Source organism: Ascidiella aspersa, chromosome 4 (assembly GCF_963924565.1).
Source record: "Ascidiella aspersa chromosome 4, kaAscAspe10.2, whole genome shotgun sequence".
NCBI lineage: Eukaryota > Metazoa > Chordata > Ascidiacea > Phlebobranchia > Ascidiidae > Ascidiella > Ascidiella aspersa.
Genome location: NC_139450.1, coordinates 19,514,384 through 19,537,688, shown reverse-complemented (window position 1 = coordinate 19,537,688; position 23,305 = coordinate 19,514,384). Strand labels below are relative to the sequence as shown.

The window sequence follows — 23,305 nt, the reverse complement described above, 5'->3', positions numbered from 1 at the left end:
TGACCGTTTGCCCGGAAGTAATAAAATGCTTACACAATTAAATAGGTCATAAAGCACTACATCAAAATGAGCTTTAGCAAACTCACTGTTAATCTTAACACATACATTGATATTTTAATAATAATTCTGTTAGAAAGCACAAGTAAAAAAGCATTTTCCGGTTACACTGTATGGTTTTGGCACATTCGGCAAACTGATATATTGGAAAATTGATTTCGTACAAAAATTCCAAATTCCTCTCTTGAATCTTTTAAAGGGGTGCAGAATTCGTAGAAATCTCCAAGAATAAGAAATACTACGTCTTTTGAAGCCATTGTTTTTATAGTCAAATTGGCAGGTTTTCACGATTGGCCAAAGTCTTGTTTCACCTGTAGCTGTTAAACTATCAGATAATTACACGTTAGATCAAAGTTTGTCAGAACTATTTCAAGTCAAATCGTTTACAAAATTAACAAAACTGTGACGGGATTATAAAAACTTAGTTTTGAATTACATCCAACAAAATATTAAAGTATTATGTCTTCATTAGAGCAATGTAAAGTATACACGAGCTGGCAGAATTAACCACGCTTGCCAGATTTATTGCATTAAGTTCAGCTCAATTTCGTTTTTGCTTCAGACAGTTGTGTATCTCGGTTTCAGACAAATGTATTGAGCAGTATTTGTCGTGTCTTTTTTCGGGTTGATTTACAATTTCAATTTCGATAATATACTAGGTCTGTTATTTGGGCAAATGTTTTTACGTTGAGTGTGTCAACTATAGGGTAAACTATTTACACAAAAAATTTCTAAAATTACCACTCGTCTTATTTTTCTTTGACATTTGTCGTGACTGTTTGCCAGTTTGACATGCCAAAAGTACAAACTAAGTATTTTCAAGAGTTTTACATTAACCCGAAAAAATACCTGATTTGCGTTCCACCGGTCGTCAGTAAAACACCAAAAACAACGCCAAGACACTTTAGCAGTACGTCGTACAACAATGCTTTGTATAAATTAAGTAATCCTAAAAAGGTCCAAATTTTGTCAAAAAAATTATTTCCAGGTCAAAATTTATTATCAGTTTTCATTTTTTAGGTAAAAAAATAATTACCCAACTGATATCAATTCTACCAGCAGATCGTTTAACTTAACAGTCGCTCGCATAGTTTATTGGCAAATTAACAGGCTCTGCTTGCCATACAAACTATATTTATCCTTGGTCCGAAATATGTTTCAATTCACTGTATGTGTATCGTAATGTTTTTACCGAACCTTTATACCCTGATAATACCCCTTTTTTCCGCGCGTCGCAGTGTCAGCATCTGTTGTCAAAATGCTTTGTCCGGAAGCCAAACATCTCAGTGAAACTGAAGACTGCGAATTAAACAAGAATTGCTTCACCTACAGGTTGATGATGTCAGCATGCTTTTTTATGCCTCTTGTATTTTTTTTGTAGCCATAAGGGATAGTTATTATACTTTTGATGCATTCAGTTATTCACCTGTATATTTCCTAAATGCTTTATTTTATGTTAAGTGCTTCTTGGACACATTGGAGTAGTTGTCTACTGAATGAAGACGCACAATGTGGTGCTGGGCGCATGTACAGGAGCGCAAATTGTGTCAAAAGCACGGGGCTGCCAGTTCACGTGTCCAAGTATGTGTACGGCTAATATGTTTGTTTGTTTTGGAAAGTTTATCACTTTTGGTATCATACTGCTATCTTCAGTCTGTAGAAACCGTAACCTACTTTAAATGTGTTTTTCTGTCGTTCCATCACACGCGTAGCGAAATTTCGCTCAAAGCATGATTTATTTATTGGGCAAGACTTACGATCGATGAAAGGACTACTGGACTTGTGGCATGTTTGAAAAAAAAGTCATTTCTATTGAGCAGTTGTGAGCAGCATAACGTCAGTGTACCACAACCACAGTCTCGCGAATGCCGTTTACCCTGTCCTATCGATTGCCTGGTTGCTGATTGGTCTTTATGGGGCGCTTGCCCGGATTCTTGTGCACCATCTGTGCTTCGGACGCGGTCCAGGAAGGTCTGCTTAAACTTTAACTATTTTAATAAGGGACAAGTTGATTTTTGACCATGCAATATAATACCTATTGTTAAAACTTATTTACATTGCTTTCTGTTTAAAACCAAGAAAAATGTATTTTGCGCAACAATGCATAATGTTGTAATTCACGTTTTTCCTGATTTTGTTAGATATTGCGGAAACCCTCCAATTCCGGTCGTTTGTGCCCTTCTCAACTGGAGCAATATCGTCCGTGTTGTTCCAAACCTTGCTACTCCTGGAATCTTACTGCTTGGCAAGATTGTTGGTTACCAACTGGTACTTGCGGGGTGGGCGAGCAACGAAGAAGTGCTGTGTGTTTGCAGCATGGTAAATTGGTTGTCTTATTTTCTTATGAACTTGGTTGTTGAACAGCACATCAATAACAATTTAAACATGAACAGCTTTACTGCTTGCTTGTTTTTTATTTAATTCAATAAAATGTGTGTAACTTTTTATTTTATCACGTAATGCATATAACTTGTTATAAGTCCTTTTTTCTGAAAAAAAAGGTTTGTGTTTTTTAGAGAAAACTAGGCGATACTTGTTTCTAGACGGAAGTGAAGTAGATCACCTACATTGCACGAAAAATCGGGACTATGACATCAACGACCAATTGCACGATTTATTTCCCGAAAATGTTCTTGTCCGTTCTTGTAAGATCCCCTGTCAGGGAGACTGTCAACTTGCAAAATGGTCTTTATGGAGTAATTGTCATGCAAGCTGTTACCAGAATGGAACTAAACGACTTAACTTACCTACGGTTAAAACAAGATCCCGTGTTGGTTTAATTGTTGGTGATGTAAGTGGAATACCTATGTACTCCTATGTTTGTTAGTGCATTGTGTCTTAATCTGTAATACGAACTTGTATTGGATTTGCAATAAATAGTTTTGTTCAGTGCACCAAATCTACTATAAAATAAAAAGATGTGATGGGTTCTTTCAATGGCCATGTAATAATACCTTTACCATGTAATTGGGGATGGGACTTGCTGGCAGAGATATGCACTACTTTAGGCTTAAGCGTTTATTTCTTAGTCTACCAATCACTGGGTAATTTAGAAACTAAACTTTTTCTATTTGCGTACCGTCGTTCGTACGTTTCGGACATTGTTTGCGTCACACCTATATCTTAAAAAAAATTACCACAAACTAGCTAATAAAGGTCAACGAAATAAACGGTTATAAAAACAAATTTTAGCACGGAAGTTCAAGTCTAAATTTACTGTATCTTTCTCGCGTTTAAGTCTATTTATTTGTCTGTTTTCTGGCTTCTTCGACCACCTTGCTGTAGACGTTCAGCTTGCTCATATCATATTTAATATTTTATAGGTTTGGGGGAAAATTTGTAATAAAAGTGAAATCGAAGAAAAGGAATGTCCAATAAACGAGGCCCACTGTTTCACATACGTTTGGAAGGTTAGTGAGGCTTCATTTTGAACGTTACAAAATATTCTACCTCGCTGTCGATTGGTATTTAATAATACTACTTCAAACCAGTTTGAAAACTATAGTAATGGTAAACCTAAATAACGTGATAAAATGTTCTGTAGCCTACGTAAATATTGGTCAGTTAATTGTTGGGTAAACATTTCTAGACCGGTGCCTTTGCTGGTAACAAGAGACCTGTTTGGTGTGAGCGAGTTCAGGACGCTTTGCCGGTTTCGTTCGGTTGCTTGAAAGATGAACGACCTCTTGAAGTAAGATTAGTTTCTGATGCTTTTACCGCAAACATCCCGCTGCTCAAAACATAATTAACGCCACCAACTTTTTTTTAATAACAAGTTTTCAGATGTAACTGTCTTTCGTTATGTGATACTTTGTTTGCAGGTGCTCACATCGCCCTATTGCAAGCAGCCATGTGATCATTTCGAGAACAGTTTTTGTCTCTCTATTGGTGTGTGTGGTTGTGTTCAACCATACCACGCAGTCATGCAAGATGACGTTTTACTAGCTTGTGTGGATCCTGACAAACAGCAGGACCAAGGAACTAAGGAAGTACGTTACTGAAAAATTAAAGGTGTCGGTTTATGCACAAAGCGATTTTCTATACTTGTATGTTTCCTAATAAAAGTAAAATTTGTTAAAAATATAGCTTTATTGGACGCTGTTTTTAAAATTAACTACCCGCATCAAAATGTTAAGAGTGACAGTGGAAGTTTTTTTATCGAGTAATACCCTGGGTTAATCGTCCTCGGTGAATGTCTCCGTTTAAATATAGCATCTTTTAAAACTTTTTCTAAATGGATATTTTTGTCTGCCTTAACCACCAATTGCTGCCCGTTAATTTTTTAGGTTTTTATCGTCCGTGGTGCTGCAGAAGGGGTAGCCGATGTTGATGTTTCAAAATACCATACCACCTCGATTATCCCGCCTGTCGTTTTTCCAGCTTTCAACCGAACTTCGCGTGACTTTTGGGATAGTTTAAATCCTATATCCGATGATGGCTCACTTAAGGTTATTAAATGATGATTACAAAATTTTGACTTTTTTCGCCCTAGCTATTATATATCATGTTGTACCATGTCATTGAAAGTTTCCTGAAGCCTCCTGTTATAGCCTAATATTCCAACTAAAAATAGCCCAATAGATTCTATTTAAATAAGATAAACTGATGATGCCAGTCATTTATATGGAGAAATGCATGTTTATATTAAACGATTTAGACCTTGGTGACTGAACTTTGTTCGAAGCGGTGCGCTCCTCAAGCTGTTATAAAATTTTAGAACTTTTATCGTCGGCATTATGTGTTCTGTTGAAGGGCAAGATTCTGTTGTGCATACACATACTAAGCTTATTCGATCAACTTTAATGTTTTTTTTAATATGTAGAACATTTCTTGGTGCAACACGTAAATCTTTTTCAAATAAAATTAAGGCAAATATCTTAACATTAAGGCAAATTTGTGACTGTAGGTATTGTTTGTGAAAAAAGGCTTGCTTAGATGTTTGACGCTATCTTGAAAAGAAGTCTTTTTAGCTTACTATTTTGTTTAAACAGCATGAAATGAAAAATGAATAGCTCGCAATAATGTTTTCCCCCATCTCCTATTAGTCTATTTCTATTGCGAGCAAACATCACGACTGACTAACCAACTGGCGAATAGATCCAGACAAATATATATAAGATAAGCTAAGTATTTGAAAAATATTACAATATAAAAAATGGGGAAGCATTATGCGACCATACGTTAAGAATTTCAAATTGGAAAATTTTTAACTAAATCGAAAAAATAACCTTTTGCGAACCGTAAGCGAATCTGAACCGTTTTTTGTAAGGCTTTAAGAACCGAACCGGAACTGAACCGAATATTTTTAAAGTACCTCAACCTTAACCGAACCGAACCTGTCACCAAAAGCGGTTCACTCCGCCATGACGTCACAACTTATATTTTACAGAGTCAAGTTATGCCCTGTTCGATTTTATTTAAATGAATTTTCATTAAATAAAAACGTTGATTTTTTATTTTTAAGATGTTTTAATAATGAACTGCTTTTTTTTTAATCTGTCGCAAAACTTAGATAAAATACGTGTAACGCGTGTCATATTTTATCCGAACCGGAACTTTATAAACCGGTTATGAAAATGAATTTAGTCGAACCCTAGCTGAACCGGAACTTTTAAATTGCTTCGAACCGAAACCGGAACTGAGCCGGATTCCGAAAAAATCTTTAAACCCGAACCGAACCTAAGCCTAAAAAGTCAAGACTCCCTGAAATGGTGCTAAGATTTATTTTTCAGTCACATTAACTGAAGATGATACAAGGTCGTATCGAAACTTCTTAGATTAAGATGATGTCGATTGTCGATCTACTCGACTTTTCGAATACATTTTTATATTTGCTATTTTTCGCAAATGAATTAATTAAAAAGTGCAAATTTTGTCGATAAATTTGTTGCATATAATTTAATTGCCTACTGTATTAACCATAATATTCTCCTATAGCTTTCCTCACTCTTGCTTCTTTATATGTTTTACAAAATAGTTTTCATGATCCTTTGCAAAATTCTAGATTCTGAGTTTCACTGCCTTTTTTATAAACTATTCTTTAAAACTGATTTAAACATCTTTGACATTTTTAACATTGTGTCTTAATTTTAAGTTTGAACATGTGTTTTATCGCCGGATGTGATTATTTTTTTACTGTCAACTTTTAGAGGCATCCTACTATATTTAACCCCTAACCCCCCCCCCCCCCCTATGTTTTTTTACCAATATGTTGTATTTTATCTTTAGATATGGGCTTATGGTGCTATCGCGGCACTTGCAGTGTTTCTGGTGTTCGTTATTGCTACCTCATACCTCCTCTATTCAGCATGTCATCGGGTAGGACCCGCTAACAAGCCCAAAGCAAGCAAACAAGAGATACGACGTCGGCGTGCCAGCAGCAGCGGCAGCAACGTAGGCGTTGGACTTGTTGTAAGCAGTGGAATAAATGGTTCTGCCATTTATGGGACGGGTGGCACAGGGTTGCCGCCCTACTACACATCTGCGCTCATCTCGGCTCAGAAATATCCTAGTATGCGTGCCTTAAGCAGGACGCCTTCAGCAAGAAGTGGCTTTAATTTTCCTGATCAATACGACGGAGTGTTGGACTAAATGTGTTCCATCCAGACCTTCACCTAGCATCACTTAATATTTTGTTAAAAAAAAAATTTTTTTTAACCTGTCATTTTACATTGTATCACATTATGCATCACACTTTAGCTGTTTCATATTTTCATTTTAGCCGTTTTGGTTACCCCTTTCTCTTGTTGTCAAATGTTTGCTGAAAACCGATTGTTTTATCCGTATTTTTTACTGTCGTGTTTTATTATTTTATTACTTCATTACTGGCAAATTGTATTCATCGAGATTCCTATTTCACTCGTGCCTATCAAAATACCTAATGATATAAACAATAACATTTTCTTCACTGTGAACCTACCACACAAATGAAGCAAATCTCGCTATCGTCATATACACTAGCTTATTCTACCCTGTTTGAAACTTTTTTTACCGATTTTAATCGTGTTCGTCGTTACATTTCTAGCGATTCCATACAGCTTTATGGTACAATTACTTGTTGTTTTTCGTGTATGCCGTAAGCGTTTTATTAAGTGTATACATGCTCCTCCAACTCGCAGAATTAGGTAACACTCAAATGTTTTCTTCTTAACTTGTCTGTGGCTCATACTTTTGTTTGTTCACACAATATCTATACTTCTGTGCTTTCATCCCCTTTTTCACCTTTAATGACATGGAATTACGTTGACACGAAAATTAAAATAAATATCGATGTCTTTAAAACGGGAACACACAATAGACCTACAAGGCAACAATATATCTAAAGCAGAATAATCTATAATATCGTAGTATTAAGACCCAACGACGTAATAAAGCCTAATACACAGTACTATCCACGACCGAATAAGTTCTAAACCTCAATCTGTCGGAATAGGTCCTAAATTCATCGGAATAAGACCTAAATGACCAAAATAACGCCTGAAACTGTAGGGAGAGGGTATAGCACGATCGGGAGTCGTCGGTCTGGCATCGGCCGTTTGGGTGTCGACGTTTGGACGCCCTAGTTTGACTAGAAATTGGGTTAGGGTATTAGGTTTAAGTTCTATATTGGCCTTATTCCAAACTCTATTTTATTCTGACGTTAATGTTGTTCTTATTTCGGTCTTTTGGCAACATTATTTTGGTTTGATATTACAATCTAATATATTTGTTGGATGCCTGGGCTATCACCTTTCGTAATCGCTTGCTAAGAACAATTTACAGTTTTTCTTTGATGATAATACCTTCAGTGCTTCCCTTGCCATTGCCAAACTCTACCTCGTTTTTTTTGTGTTAAACTAAAAATAAAGTTTTACCTAGGTAGGCCTATACTAATTCTTTTAAATGCAAATATTTTTATTTGACCAAATTTATTTTAGGGAAGGTGATTTTTGCTTGTTTGAGTGGTTTTGTATTACTGCACTATGATGGATGATACCATTGGTTCAAAATCAAATAGTAAAATACCTGGTAGAATCAATTGCGATACCTGGTAGAATCAATTGCGATATATATGTACTAAAACGTTAATTATGATGTTTTTGTCGCTAAAACTCTACTTAACCTCGTATGCATGGTATTCGTGTCTTCTATTAATCATATATTATGTCCTCACCATAAGTTTTCTTCGAGTTACTGTCAAGTATTTATATTGTAATCGCATGTATTAAATTTTTTTCTGCATGTTGTGTATGGTTTCAAGGATTTGTAAGTAATGGCAAAGTCGAGATCAGCAGTATTAAATGTTATGGCATAACTAATTTAATTTCGTGTGTCTTATTTAATTTTGAAGTAAACTAGGTGAAAAGCGATATGAAAATCCCCTCGAAAAGATTCTAATACACAACAAAATGACTCACTACAATCAAATTAAGAAAATGTTATTTAACGACTTTTTGTTGTTGCGTAATATTAACGAGTTCACCTTAACCGAGGAGTGATTTTTTAATGTTACCACTTAACGTTTTGCTTGCTTGCTGAAAACCATGAGTTCGTGCACACTTGTATGACCCGCCACTGATCACTGTAGAACAGCGGTCGGTAAACTTTTTTCGTCGCAGCCCAAAGAACCCTTTTTGGAGCTATTGAAAGCCCACTACATAAAACCACTGCGAAAACAGTGTCACGGTATATGTTTTAAGTTGGAGGCATTATAATGACGTCACAAAGTTCGAAACACTTGTTTTTGTCGAACTAACTCGCGCGCAAATATGAAGCTAAAATACAGTTTAACCAAGCGTATGAAAAGAAAAAAATAAATAAAACTTTTATTCAAATGATACGTGACGCATATGGCACATAATTAAAGGACATATCGTAGGCCTACACATAAAGGACATATGGTAGGCCTACACACATAACAGTATCATGCAAAGCTTGGATAGTGGCGAGAAAACTGTCTGGATTTTGGCGACTGCTTGCATTGTTTCTGTTGAACAGGGGATGTCGGTGATTTGGCTGTTGTTTCTATTTTTGACATGTTGACACAGTCCTACGCCTGATGAGCAATGCCGGCTAACATTTTTGTTTACCGGTGTAGGGTGAAAACAGCCTGTGATTTGACGGCAGGCTTTTTAGGATGCGTCGAGATGCTTTGCATGAGGAAAACGTCCTCATACTGCGATGCCATCCTTCGCTAATCAGTAGCACAGTAGGCTATTAAAGCGGTAATTCTGAGAGTATCTGCATTAGCACCAACTTGTTCACAAATGGGTCGCTTTGTCAATTGTCCGAGTCTCAGTAATTTTCTGTGTAATTTTCGTGTTTTCTACGAAATTATTAATTACGGTACCGCCATCTGGCATGTATGCTACATTGCTACTTAAGCCGAGCAAATAAGTATAAAAGGATGCGGTAGCATTCTGTATTGTACCTACTGGGATTACGTATTTACTTGAATTTCACGAATTTGAACAATTGCTGCTACGACTTTTTTACGTTTGTTAGTGATTTTCGTCACGGGTTTTTGTTACGTAAAAAATGCGAGACGTGTTAACTGTTAGCCAAGGCTGTGTGTTTAGTACTTCCATTTTGAAAAAACACACAACATTGAAATTTGGTTTGATATTAAATACCCCAATTTTTTTTAAATCATTGGCTATAAGTTAACATGCGGCTTCAGGAAGGTTATACAATGCTGGGAACACGTGATTAGTAATTAAATGATCACAGCGCGTTCGCGCTTTTCCTTTGGTGACCTATTTCAGACTCAAAACTGTTTTTTAGGTTATACGTTAATTTTTCATTTTTACACTGTGACCAAGAATTAGAACTTTAGAGCCACGCAGATAAGTCACATAATTAAACAGGCCATTCCATTAATGCCGCTTTCACACAGGCTGTAGTGTAGGGTGTCATTAGGTTAACCGATTTTAGACATACGATATGACATGATTTGAAACACATCACAATCATCACATGATTTGAAATTTCAATTTAGTGACACGCAGTGCAAACGTTTAGGCATAAGCAAAATGTTATGCCGTTAAAAAAAATATGTTTGTATTATGTATGCCTCTTACGAAGATCTCACGCTATCCGTAACATTACTTTTTGGGTATATGCTGATTACCACGCCCCCCCAGGGGGGCGTCAAGCAATTTCTAGGGGGGCGCGAGCTCTAAGCCAATATTTAATTTTTTTGCAATGATTCTAATGGTTTCGTTAGGCTTGTACACCACTCCTACAGCGCTGTACAAGCTCTGTTTTGCCAACTTTACGATTGAAACTGCAAAAAATTGCGTCTGTTATCCTTTTATTTCCTACGTTCTATCCCAAAGTGCCATTGCATGTTTACATATCATCGAAGGTATAACGGCCCCCATATTTAATAACAATTTTGCTAACTTATTGATAAACGTTAGAAGTCCTCCCCTATTCGAACTATTTTTTATCAATATTTTATATATGGTAGGGGAAGGTTGCCCTAGATGGGACGTTGCCTGAGCCAGGACTTGGGGATTACATCAACGTACCATTAGGTAGCGCCAATTCTTAATTATTTTTTAAAGCACCCAATGGTAGCCATCATTTTAACACAAAAACATTTCAGTAGGCTGACGGCGTTTTTGCAATATATCAATCTAAAGAAAATAGGGGTGTTTTTTTGCTAGTTTTATTATTTTTATATCTGAGTTATTTCATATTTGTTGAAGTTGTATAAAATTCATTTTTTACTATTGTATGGGTAATTTACCAGGCTTACTTATACAGGTAAGTTTTTCATATTATCTTGTACCTATAAGCAGCCAATATATCTTCTGTATATGGTGATGTGGGGTGCGTAAGATGGGACAGGCCGTTCCCAAGTGAGGAACTATTTGTTGCAACCTACATTTTGGGTTATTGTGACAAAAAAATGGACTTGCCATTATCTCTTTTAGGAAGCTGATATTTTGTTATACTTCAAAAGTTTTTTTAATATGGTTAGTTTTAAATTTTTGATGTATGACGTAAAACATTTTATACGGTTTCCCTATCCATAAAATACGTTAAGAAATGCACCTGGTTAAAATGGATTACCGTATCAACATGTTTGTAAGAAATATTGCAAATGCAGGTAAAACTTCACTTAACAAAACGCATACCTATTCGAATTGAAACAAAATTATTGTTTAAAAGTCCACTAAAAAAACAAACGAGCAAACAGACAAGATTTGGCCTTGGTCGTGTGTGTTGAGAGCTATCAACGCAAGCAGAATATTTGTATAATGTATTCAATGTAAAAATATAGACACAACAGAACTAAAGTTCCAAGACAGTGACTTTTTGCCACGCACTTGTCCTGTTAATTTAAAAATATCAATTTTCGCTTACCAAAGCAAATTCGTTCTAAGATTCTGTGAAATTGTTCTAAACAGGCTAGTTTGAAACTTATGTAAGTGTAGCAGGTGGAGTTAAAGTTGTTTTTAATGCTTGTGGTACAAAATGATCAATTTAAAACAACGGATTATTCCTGTCCCATCTTGCGAATCACACTGTCCCATCAAATGAAACTCTGGTTTCCTAAGACGGGACACAGCAACGTTTTTTCTAAGATGATTTAATAAAAAAGTTGAAACGCTAGAGGCAAAGTTATAGGTGTTTTTTAAGCGTTAAGGACAGAGGTATCAAACAGGCGTGATATTATTCAAAATTGTTGGTATAACTGAGAACTAAAATCATTTGAAAAAACGTGTCCCATCATGGGCAACCTTCCCCTAAGAGGCTAGCAACAGGGGGACTTGAACTTTTTTGCGCAAAACTATAACGTTTTTGCAATATTGCCGTTGTATTGTGTGCCGTCACATCTATTGAAACACGATAACTTAATGTTTAATTTTTGCGCTTGACATTTTAATTTGCGCTCGACATCACCGCCCTACAACTGTGGTCCAGTAAATACCCTCACAACACGTTTGTCAATATCAGCTCGATAAAAATCAATGTGTCGAGCACGAGCAATTTGTTGTGAGCCCAATGCGAAAAGCCTTCTGAATTTACAGTTTAGCGCCAATTCAACCAATCAAACCCAATTTTTTTCGCGCTTCGCGCGACCGACAGCTAACTTCACTATTTTCAAGTTTGCTCAGTGATATTTCATTGAAAATGTCGAACTGCTTTTCGTAGGGGGGCGTGAGGCATAGGAAAATTACCAAAGGGGGGACGCGGCTCAAAAAAGGTTAAGAATCACTGGTCTAGTAAGACATATTAGATCCAAAAACTTGCTGCTATCGTCAAACTTGTGTGCAAATGAAAGCTTATAAGTTCGCAAAACGGCTATTTTAGAAAGTTTCATATAGGAAGTACTGCAACTTTCAAACCGGTCTAGCACATATAAAAAGTTAGGCTTTTTTGCCATCCCCTGGAACCGAACTTGACAAGTGATAGTATTGAACCCTCAACTAAGGTACGCATTGCAATAATTCAACAAAGCTTGGCGGGCCACGAACAATGATATCGCGGGCCACATGTGTCCCGCGGGCTTGGATTTGGATCACTCTGATCAACCTATACTGCAACAGTAATCAGGATAATGAAGCAAAAACAAATCTCACAGTTTTTCACCAGATGACCTCGACGCGCCAAAGCTTATCGTAGATATCAGCGACGTCTAGATTCATTGCTAATCTATAGTATTTTCATTTTACTGTATTTTTTTCGGGATATAGGTTGGCTGACGTATTCTAGTTTCAATTATTATCCCTGAAGAGGTCAACTTGTATCTGCTGCCGAAACGTCAGTTTAAAACACATATTTATATATACTGTATATATACATATATATATATGTGTGTATGTATGCCCTAAACCAGTGGTTCTCAACTTTTTTAGCTTACGGACCGGTAAAATTTCGAAACAAACTTTGCGGACCGGTGAACTTTCAAAAATTAAAATCAACCCGAAATGTAATTACGACAGTATGCAACTTAAAACAAACAATGGAAAATTCAATTTAATGAGCGATTTGCTGCTTTCTTTTTATATCATACGTGTTATACGTTGTTATACTGAAGTTTTCACATACAACTGTTCTTACAGTTTAAGATTTAAACGAGTTGTAGCCTACTTTTAAACAATTGGGCACAACACTTGCAGATTGTGACGTTCGATAAAGTCCAAAGTATACCATTTACTTCATGTTACGTCACAATGCTGCAAATTACGCAACTGGTGAAGTTCTAAAGTTGATGAACAAGCCTTCAACATCTTGGATTTGCAATTATATTTAAAATTGTAATATATTTGGTGGACCGGCTGGAAAGTTCACGCGGACCGGTACCGGTCCGCGGACTTGCGGTTGAGAACCACTGGCCTAAACTTTACAGTATCGTTGGTTTAACGCTTTGCAAGTTTGCAGATGTTGGGTCAACGGCCTACTGAACGCCGATACATCGAGCTATACGCATACCGGTATATTTTATTTGTGCTAAATGCGTCACTCTAAATCTAAATTAAAGTTTGCATTTTAAACCAATTTAGCCGCAATTCCTTCGCGCTTCGTAAAACACCCTGCCGCATTTTCTTTAATTTTTTTAGTGGACATCATTATTTTCAGTGTTTTTATCATGTAGCTGTGGGCCGCGTAATAATTAATCGCACATTCATTGTACACAGTATTTCAAAATTTTGTGAGGATAAGAGTTTTTATTTTAGATTATTGCCGCATCACAGACTAGGCCAGGGTGGTCCAAGGTTGACAGCATCGCGGGCCACAGTATTTCTTTGATATACTTGGCGGGCCACATAAAGTGGCTATATATGCGACCTGCGTGCTAGGAGCGATCAACGATTTTCGTAAGGTCGGGGCATGAAATGTTTAAAGATGACGACAAAAAGCATCGTCAAAAAGTAATGCGATAATGAGACGGCTGGCAAAATTGTGCGCGCGAAGCACGAAAAAATTGCGCATTTGACAAAACAGAATACTGCATTTATAAGCGTAGAGTGTTGTTAACTAGATATATTTGGCTAGAATGGCACGATGGAAAGGTCCAGGGCGTTAACCTTTAGTCACAGTGAAATCCTGTAAAACAATACTTTCCCGAAGCGCTATATATTTCATCGTTCATTTACCTTAAAGTGGCAAAAATAGTAATTTATATAGGCCTAGGGTCGTACTTTTTATGTTATGTTTACTGGTCCATTAAAAAGACGTAAAAAAAGGCAAATGTAACCTACAAGTTTGCAAAACAGCCATTTTGGAAAGTTCCATATAGGACGTACTGCGACTTTCAAACCGGTCTAACACATAAAAATTGGGCTTTCTTGCAACCCCTGGATTAAAACACCGGTTAATTTATTTAATAATGTAACTAGGTCTATAATCAAACAATTGCAATATGCTTGTTGATGATCGTTGGTCAGTTATATTTCTTTGAATAAACCCTCAACTTTACATATTATAATAATTCAACAGTGCTTCGCGGGCCACAAAAAATGATGTCGCGGGCTACATGTGGCTCGCAAGCCTGGGTTTGGACCACCCTGGACTAGGCCATGTCGCCGCCCCCAAAATATACTTCTAGCTGACATATGTAAAAACAGTTTTTTCTCTTCGCGCAAGCTTTTTTTTGTTTTAATTAAATTTATTCACCCATAGTATGGCATGTCGAGCCGTGATTCATAAACCCTACATAGTTTAATTTATTTTAAATTAGACTATTAATGCTGTAATTTCGAGCAATATTCGAATGTTTTTCATGTGCGTCGTGCGTCACGTATACGTATCCTCTTAATTAAAGTTTTGATAAACCCAATTTTTGCTCGCGCTACGCTCGTTTAGACTGGATTTGCTGCATATTTGCGCACCTGAGGTAGGGTTGCCATATTTTGAAAGGCGAAATCCCTGACAAATTTACCGCGGTTACATTGACCAACTACAAATCAGGGACCTTAAAAAACAGGAATGACGTCACAAAGTTATGTCAAAAGGTGTCCTATTTTTTATTTTAAAAGATCTAAAACAATGGCGTGCTGCGTGAAAAATGATTTTGTATATAGTATAAGTTGCCCAAACGCGCTCTGGCTAATTCGAATTCAACAAAACAGGCTAGCTATAGACATAGATTTGCGCTTTTTCAATTACGTTTTTTTATTAGGTTAATTAAAACTTGTGTGCGATCATAAATCCGCGCTACTTTTGTATGGAACTGTGATACACGTACCTGGGTGGGTTGCAAACTAAACATCTGCTTCCCATTCGAATTCTACCATTTCTGAAGCATGGATATTTTACTTGTAATTCACTCGTGAAGTTACATTTTCTCTTAGAAGTATATCTAAGATCTTAACAAACTCAGCTCAAATCTTTAAAAGAGATAATGTTTATTATAGCAATTCGGCTAATAAACAGCAGCTTCCCAGCAAACAATTTACCGTTGCCAAAACGTTTTTTATTGGACTATTTAAACTACCAATAACGTTTTCCTGCACCGTTTTTTTGTCGTAAAGTGTAGACTCCCAGCATCGTTTTTGAAACGACATAACTTACGTCAATTCTGACTTTACTACAACGTTGCACAGAAATGTCGTACGGACGTAATTGTGTAGACTCTAATTATCGTTTGTAAAACGATAAACATTACGTCAATTCTAACTTTTTAAAAACGTAAAACACAAACATTTATTACTGACTTTCCTATAACGTTGTACGGAAGTGTTGTATGGACTTAAATGTGTAGACTACCAGAAACGTACTCACAACGTTGTGCTTGCTTTAAAATTTTATTAAAAATCAAAGTTGAGAAAAGAAACGAAACAGTAGAACCCAAGGTATTATTCGTGTTTGGATGGCATATTAGGTGACATCCGACAAAAACTAAAAAAAAACAGTCTCGCCCGACGAATCTTCATCAATGGCTTGTTCAATCGAATTCATCCAATGTAGGGGGTACTGCTGTGCAGGATGAGGACATGTCGCTGCTGCATACTGGCAATTCGATGCTCCTAAAAATAACTTTGTGATATAATGGAAATAAAATAACGAAATTCAGAAATATATACCTGTTAGATATACATTTCTATATGATTACAATTTATTTGCTTAAGTCAGGGGTGCATAACCTTTTAGCTGTATCGACCCTATTGATAGTCTATATTTTTCTCACGGCCACCAATAGAATATTTTTGACGTCATAATGTGGCGTCATAAACCAATTAATTCTAAAAATACATGAAGTTCTCTAACGAACTCGTGCGAAACCATACAACTGAAAAAGGTCTAATCGCGTAAAGCGCAAAAAATTCGTTTATTGGGTTTAAGTTGTCAAAACTTTCAATTCAAATGAAATGGACTAAGGCACATAAAAATAATCCCATATTGTTAAAAAATACCAGCATTCACGTCTTAATTTAACAGAAAATAGATTTATATTATTTTAGTAAAGGGGCGCACAATATTACAATTTCATGCTGAACAAATAGTGCAAATGGACTATAAAACACAATAAAGACAGACGAAAATGAAAAAAAAAAGTTATACCACTTTTAAAATTCCTATTTTGGCATTAAGTAAATACGAGCTGGTATCAACGAACGGGTGCTAACACTTTTTTTTTGCTGGTATCAACGAACGGGAGCCAACACATTTTCTAAACATGTAATAGTCAACGGCCGCAGGTTGTGCACCCCTGGCTTAAGTAATAAATTGTTTAAATAATAAACGCAATACTAAAAGCTTGCAACTATTTGATTCCGTTGGAATTGCATACAACATTTCGCACAGAAACATTGACAACTATGCACAGTTTAACTTAAGGAATATATTTGGGTTGAATGTTCTCTTTTTCAATCGCAAATAGTTGATTTTTTCTGGTTTCGCAGAAAGATAATTTTAAAGCCATTACATGTGATAAATACCCAAAAAATAACCAGGTGTTGTCGAACGAATATATTTTGTCCTACGAAGAAAGTGCCACACAACACAATTAACATATTTTTTTCATGTTTAAGCCTTTTAAGTTGCTTGGTAAGAAACGTAATCTGTGATGTAGCCTACTTTGTTACAAACGTAATCTGTTAAGCAGTCCCGTAAATCTGCCTTAAATTTTAGTTAAAATCTGTAATATATAGTGCAATACAAAATTGCTTTTGATGGGAATTTTTCAATATTTAAACTGCATGTAAATATAATATTCAAAAATCCTAATGTTTACTTCTGGATAAAAGTTAAACAAATGTGGCATCCTTCACGCTTACATTAAAAAATATTTTAAAGGAAGTATATAATTTGTCATAGTCTGTGAAGGCATCCCATGATTTCTATCATGGTGACATTTTATGCCTGTTACTAACATTTTTTTATGTCTGTTACTGACATTTTATGCCTGTTGTTAAATGGAAGCTTGGATCCGCCAAATAAAGAAAAGTACATACAGTAAGGATACTGTGTGGGTAAAAATTTTGGAGGTGCAAAATTCTGAAAGGGGCAATGAACAATGAAAATGTGTGTTAAAAAAAATGCGTGTTGTGTTAATATAAGAAATAAAGTCTTAAAAGTCTTAAAAAAAACTCTGTTGCCCATATAAAATGAACGAAAATCATTCAGGTTATGTAATAAATTTATTAGTATGCTATTTAAGTAAATTAAGAAAAATACAACGTTACCTTGATTAGCAGCCGACTTAATTAAGAACATGTAACTAGTCTTCAAATTCCACAGAATAGTCTCTATTTAGTGACACTTTATGCCGATATATCCATTGTCAATATCCCAGATAAGCAAACTTTCCAAAGATACAATAAAGCTAGTTTCAAACGTTAGATGTACGGTAGTTGCAATATTTTCATAAACATCACAAAACGGCGCAGTGACGTGCGGTGAGGTTCCTAGATGGTGAGGCACAATTTTTTCGAGTCAGGTTTTTCTTTAAAAAACACAAAAACGGTATCGTAATAATATAAATAAAAAAAAAGTTTGAACTCTTTTTGTTTAGCTTTTGCCATTGTATGAACTGTGAATCGAACAAAAATAAATATGCTAGCAAACGTTTTCGAGCAGCAACTGACTGAGTTTTAGCGGAATACTCAAAAACCATTCAGAGAGCAAAAACAAAATCACTAAAAAGTAGTAAAACTACATTAATGTAGCAAACGTAATATTAACTACATCGTTTATGACGTAACAGTGCATAACAATTGAAGGTGTCGCATGCCTGTTATCGACTGTTGAGCATGGTTGCCAGTTAGGATTTTTTAAAGCCAAATTTGAAAATTAAGGCTTTTTTTTAACCTCTTTGGATTTTATTTAACAAAAAAAAAATCCAAATGAAATTTGGCTTTTTTCGTTTTATTCCAAAATGTCATGAGTGTTATGTTAAGAAGAGATCAAACTAACACAAAAAGAGAAAAAATTTCCAAAAAATATGACAAAAAGAGAAAAATTGCCAAGAAAAATTTGCCACAAAGAGAGAAATTCAATGTACCAGCATGACCATTTATTGCATTTTTTATTTATTTAAGGAAAAACATAGGCTTGTTAGAGTTTGTAGTAGATTTGGCTTTTTTGGGCCTTTTTTTAGAGTAAGTTTGGCTTTTTTTATTTTTTTCATCTGGCAACCCTGCTGTTGAGGTAGTCTACTGCTCACAAAAGCTACAAAACAAATTATTATTAAGAGTACGATATTTATAATTTTTGGGGTGGCCATGGCCACCATGGCTACGCCTGTGACAGCCACACATCCACTCCTTTTTTACCAATCTCTTTGAAAGTTGCGTGTTATTTTTGTTATCCAGTCGTCTGATGCAAAACTTATAAATTTGCAAAAGGTCTGCCTTTATTTGTGACTTCAACTTTAAAGCTTTAGACTGCAAGAAGTCAATGTACAGTAGGCCTACACGGCACACGCATTATGCGGGCATTTAAGCTGGACAAAGAAAGGTTTCATAGCGTGGACGTCACAATTGAGGCATGCCTCAAATCATAGCTAAATCGTTCATCATGTTTTGCGAGAGAATTTGCGAAAGAAAAGGGCACGCATAATGCAGTGTATGGCACTTTTGTGATCCGAAGAGAGGCACGGCTTGGCGCCGTATTCAATGATTTTGACCGCGTGAACGCTTGATATGAATAACGTAACAGAAATAGAAGAAAAAAAATCACGCTTTAGGTATAGAAACGTAAAATTTGCGGTAGACATTAACTGATATAACTTTTGCTTGATATATATTTTGCTTTGCCAGATGTTGGCAGGCGAGGCCTGCCTCCCCTGACTGTACGTCCCTGCTAGGGCGACATTATGAACAGTTTGTGGTGGCAGTGGCCATTTTTACATGTTTAATTAATCGTTTTAAGTAATTAACGAACAACAAAAACATGCGCCCCTTTATTATTTCTTGTCTAATTATCAAAATTGTCATAACGCATCCTTACCAAAAACATCCTGTTGTATATTTATCAAAATTGTAATAATATATCTATTTATCAAAGAGCTTTATGTGTCTAAACTCGAAAATGTAATGTTGACAATTGCTACTGTGTGCGTTTTTAGTGAAAACTTCCGGTAAATTGCCAGTGCCTTGCGAAACAGTTCGGCCACTTGTTCACAGATGACAAATAGCAAAAATTGACGCATATCCTTCCTTATATTGTACTAAAATGTGCGACCTTAAAAATCGCCGCTTTGAGAATTGGCACATTAGCCGCATCTCAAAACAATGATTGAAATTGTGTTCACAGTTAGAGAAGCCGCTTTTCGTGTACTAATATGGACAGATTCTAACTTCCTTGTAGGAGATAAGTTGAGAAAGAAAGGCGATAAGCCAACACCCGTGTGACGAAATTACTATTAGATAATGTAACATTTGCCGTGTCATTGCTGCGTCATAATCTTTTTCTCGCACAGAAAATTTCTCTTCTAAGTTTTGTGTATAAAAAGGATTGCTTACAAAAATAAAATGTCCAGTAATCAGGATCAATTTACAAGTTGTTCGGCTGTTAAATCTAGTTCAGGTTACAGTCCACAAAGTTCAGTAGAAAACAAACAGTTAGACGAATGGGACGCTGTTAGCCCTTCGTCAGAAGATTCATCAGCGCATTCAGCAAAAAGGAATCTCAACCCATTTGTAGATTTGGGTAGTGATTGGCCATCAAGCTCGACATTCGGACGAGAGAAAAGACCAACGCACATACCAAGTGCTCAAGCTAAGTCTAAGGAAAGTTCACCAGAAGACAGAAGAACCCAATCAGATTCAGATTATTATCCTGATAGTCTAGAATCTTATAGTCGACGCCAAAGAAGAAGAACCAGAGAAACTTCAAGACAAAGAACATTTTACAACCGACAAACTGATTCCAGGCAAATTCATCCATTCATTGATCTCTATGCACGAAACCGTGCACCAAGCATTCAACAAATACGACTGCAAAACAGATCGTTTGAAGCACGCGTTGTAAGAACAACTTTCGATTACTTCGAGACCGCAAGAGCAGAAGAATTTCGTCATATCAGTTCAATAGACAATTTGTGTATATCAACTCTCCACGCTTTGAGGCTCAACAACTCTGAAGGAGACATTTTTGCAAGACAGACGTCGCACCTTCCGTCTATGCTCGGAGACAAGAACCACGTTGAAGAATATATCACCTTGAGTTGTACTTAGGAGTCCCGTCCCATCTTATACGTGATCTCGTACTCACAAGTTCAACAGTTCCTCGCTCGCTCGTTTTAGCAAGGGGTAAAGGAGCGAGAATCTCGCACACGCATTTGGTAAGACGAACGTCGAACGGTTCTCGCCAACACATCACCGCGCTTTCTAAACTGAGATCCGCGGACCAACTAGGGTCCGTACAGCATTTTCAGAGGGTCCGCAATGAAAATATAATCTTCAAGTTTTTAAACATTAGCCTTTAGCGAGTGTTTTTAAATATTGCATGAGAGAATGACAGGGATTTTTGACATTAATGGGATGGTTTCCACGACTAGGGGTAGCGCGGACCGACTCAGATGAAGTCGCATTTTTTTACAATGGCGATAGGTCTGAGACTGCCAGACTGGCACTATTTGTTCGATAATTCAGTTATTAGGGCCGTTTGCGACATTTTGACCGATTTAACTGGTAAGTTTATCCCTGTAGTCAGACCATTTTTTAATGTTAATCGCAAAGACAAGTATGTGAATATTGCTTTTTCCAGTCATCAAACTATCCTGGCAATAAATTGGGCGCTCTTTCACTATTGTACGTAAAAATTAATAAAAGAAAAAATTTTTCTTCAAATGCCGCATACCACAACGCATGTTGTTTGGGTTAGGGTTCGGGTTAGCGTTTGGTTGAGGGTGGGTCAAGTTATTATTAATAATAAACATAATATTACTTGACCCACCCTCACCCAAACGCTAACCCGCACCCTAACTCAAACAATATGCGTTGTGGTATGTGGTATTAATATTTTTTCTTTTTTGCATAACTTTTCAAGTACAATAGTGAAAGAGCGCCATAAATTGTTGTTATTTACGCCTTTTCCATTCCCCGAATCAAAGACTGGATTGTTAATTAAGTTAGTTTACAATTTTAGCTTGTTTTCTCACTCAGAAAATCTTTCACGAGAAGTTTGGTTGGCAAGGTGGCTGTGGTATGTTTTGGGGTAAGCTTCTAGTTATTGATCCAGAAAGTGCATTAAACTAACATGCATTTACCAAGTGAAAGGGTTTACCATAATCAAGTTAGATATATTGGTCAATTTTTACTAATAATGTTGTTTATAAATTTCTGAAGTTAGTGCACCAACGCTTACAGAAACTTCTTCGACATGAAGACCTGGGCGATCGCAAGCCTTCAGAAATGTTGCGAGAAATGCAACATCTTATGGGCGAAGAAGATTCGAAAAATTTGCTTCGCGAACTTTTTCTTCATCGATTACCAGGCAATTTGCGAGTAGTTTTGGCCACACTTGATCTGGAATTATCAGCTTTGGCGCAGAAAGCTGACAACATGATTGACCTGATGGACACGTCACCCATTTTGGCCCAAGTCAATCAACTGCAAAAAGAAATTGCAATTCTGAAGCGCAATACGCCGCAAACAAGAAACCTGCACGACGCTCGACAGTGCTGGTACCACAGGCGATTCGGTCCTAAAGCACAAAAGTGCGTTTCTCCCTGCGAGTACAAGGGAAACGCCTCAACCAGCCACTAATGGCGGCTAGTGCCGCTGGTTGTTCTCGCCGCCTTCTTCACGTTAATGACCGCACCACTGGACAAAGGTACCTCGTGGACTCCGGTGCTGCGATTAGTGTTGTTCCTGCCACAAGAATGGATCGCAACAGTTGTAAAAGAAAGCTGGAACTCGTTGCAGCAAACGGAAGCACCATCGCAACATTTGGTACGCGGTCGATCAACCTGTACATCCGGCTCAGCAAAAAGTATGTATGGTCTTTTATTATAGCCGAAGTCACGCAACCGATTCTCGGCGCAGATTTTTTTCGACATAACGGAATACTAATCGACCTTGGTAAAAATCGACTTATTGATGCTAAAACATTTAACTGTGTTTCCGCTGGTGTTTCCCGCTCATCTTCTTTTGGTTTGGTAGCATTAACCCATGCCACAAATGAATTTGGAACACTGTTTAAAGAGTTTCCTTCTATTCAAAGCGCGGTTTACAATGACGTTTCTTTGAAACACAATATTAAGCATCACATCGTAACTAATGGTCCCCCAGTACATACAAAGGCACGTCGACTCTCTCCTGAAAAGATGAAAATCGCTAAAGCGGAATTCCAAAACCTTCTAGACTTAGGAATCGTGCGCCGTTCGTCTAGTACATGGGCTTCGCCTTTGCACATGGTTTGCAAAAAGTCCGGCAAATGGAGGCCATGTGGCGATTATAGGAATCTAAACAGTCGAACTATTCCTGATCGATATCCGATTCCTCTTATACAGGACTCATCTGCTAACTTAAACGAAGCGAAAATCTTTAGCAAAATAGACCCCATCCGTGCCTATCACCACATTCCAGTAGCAGGAGAAGATGTACCAAAGACCGCCATTATTACGCCGTTCGGCCTTTTTGAGTACACACGTATGCCATTCGGGTTGTGCAATGCAGCCCAGACATTTCAACGTTTCATGGATGAGGTATGTAGAGGGCTGGATTTTATCTTTGTATATCTAGATGACATTCTTGTATTCAGTCCGACCAAAAGTGCACACCGACGGCACTTGCGTCAATTGTTTCAAAGGCTTGCGAAATTCGGCATTGTCGTGAATCCAGACAAGTGCGAGTTCGGTACTACA

The 23,305-nt window shown here is 36.9% G+C and overlaps 1 protein-coding gene across 4 annotated transcripts in view; it reads left to right on the top strand.

Moving 5' to 3' along the window:
- Nucleotides 1-8,076, top strand: part of LOC146148580 (thrombospondin type-1 domain-containing protein 7A-like) — a 28,525-nt gene extending 20,449 nt beyond the window's left edge. For 3 of the 4 annotated variants that reach the window (XM_083388552.1, XM_083388554.1, XM_083388555.1), the window contains 10 exons: nucleotides 1,296-1,389; nucleotides 1,519-1,638; nucleotides 1,809-2,028; nucleotides 2,199-2,376; nucleotides 2,601-2,848; nucleotides 3,381-3,467; nucleotides 3,647-3,748; nucleotides 3,879-4,046; nucleotides 4,344-4,505; nucleotides 6,286-8,076. In XM_083388552.1, the coding sequence (XP_083244678.1) occupies nucleotides 1,296-1,389; nucleotides 1,519-1,638; nucleotides 1,809-2,028; nucleotides 2,199-2,376; nucleotides 2,601-2,848; nucleotides 3,381-3,467; nucleotides 3,647-3,748; nucleotides 3,879-4,046; nucleotides 4,344-4,505; nucleotides 6,286-6,648 (1,742 nt within the window). In that variant the 3' untranslated portion in view covers nucleotides 6,649-8,076. The remainder of the gene's footprint in view (nucleotides 1-1,295; nucleotides 1,390-1,518; nucleotides 1,639-1,808; nucleotides 2,029-2,198; nucleotides 2,377-2,600; nucleotides 2,849-3,380; nucleotides 3,468-3,646; nucleotides 3,749-3,878; nucleotides 4,047-4,343; nucleotides 4,506-6,285) is intronic. The other variant, XM_083388553.1, reaches the window with a different exon arrangement.
- Nucleotides 8,077-23,305: the final 15,229 nt, after the last annotated feature.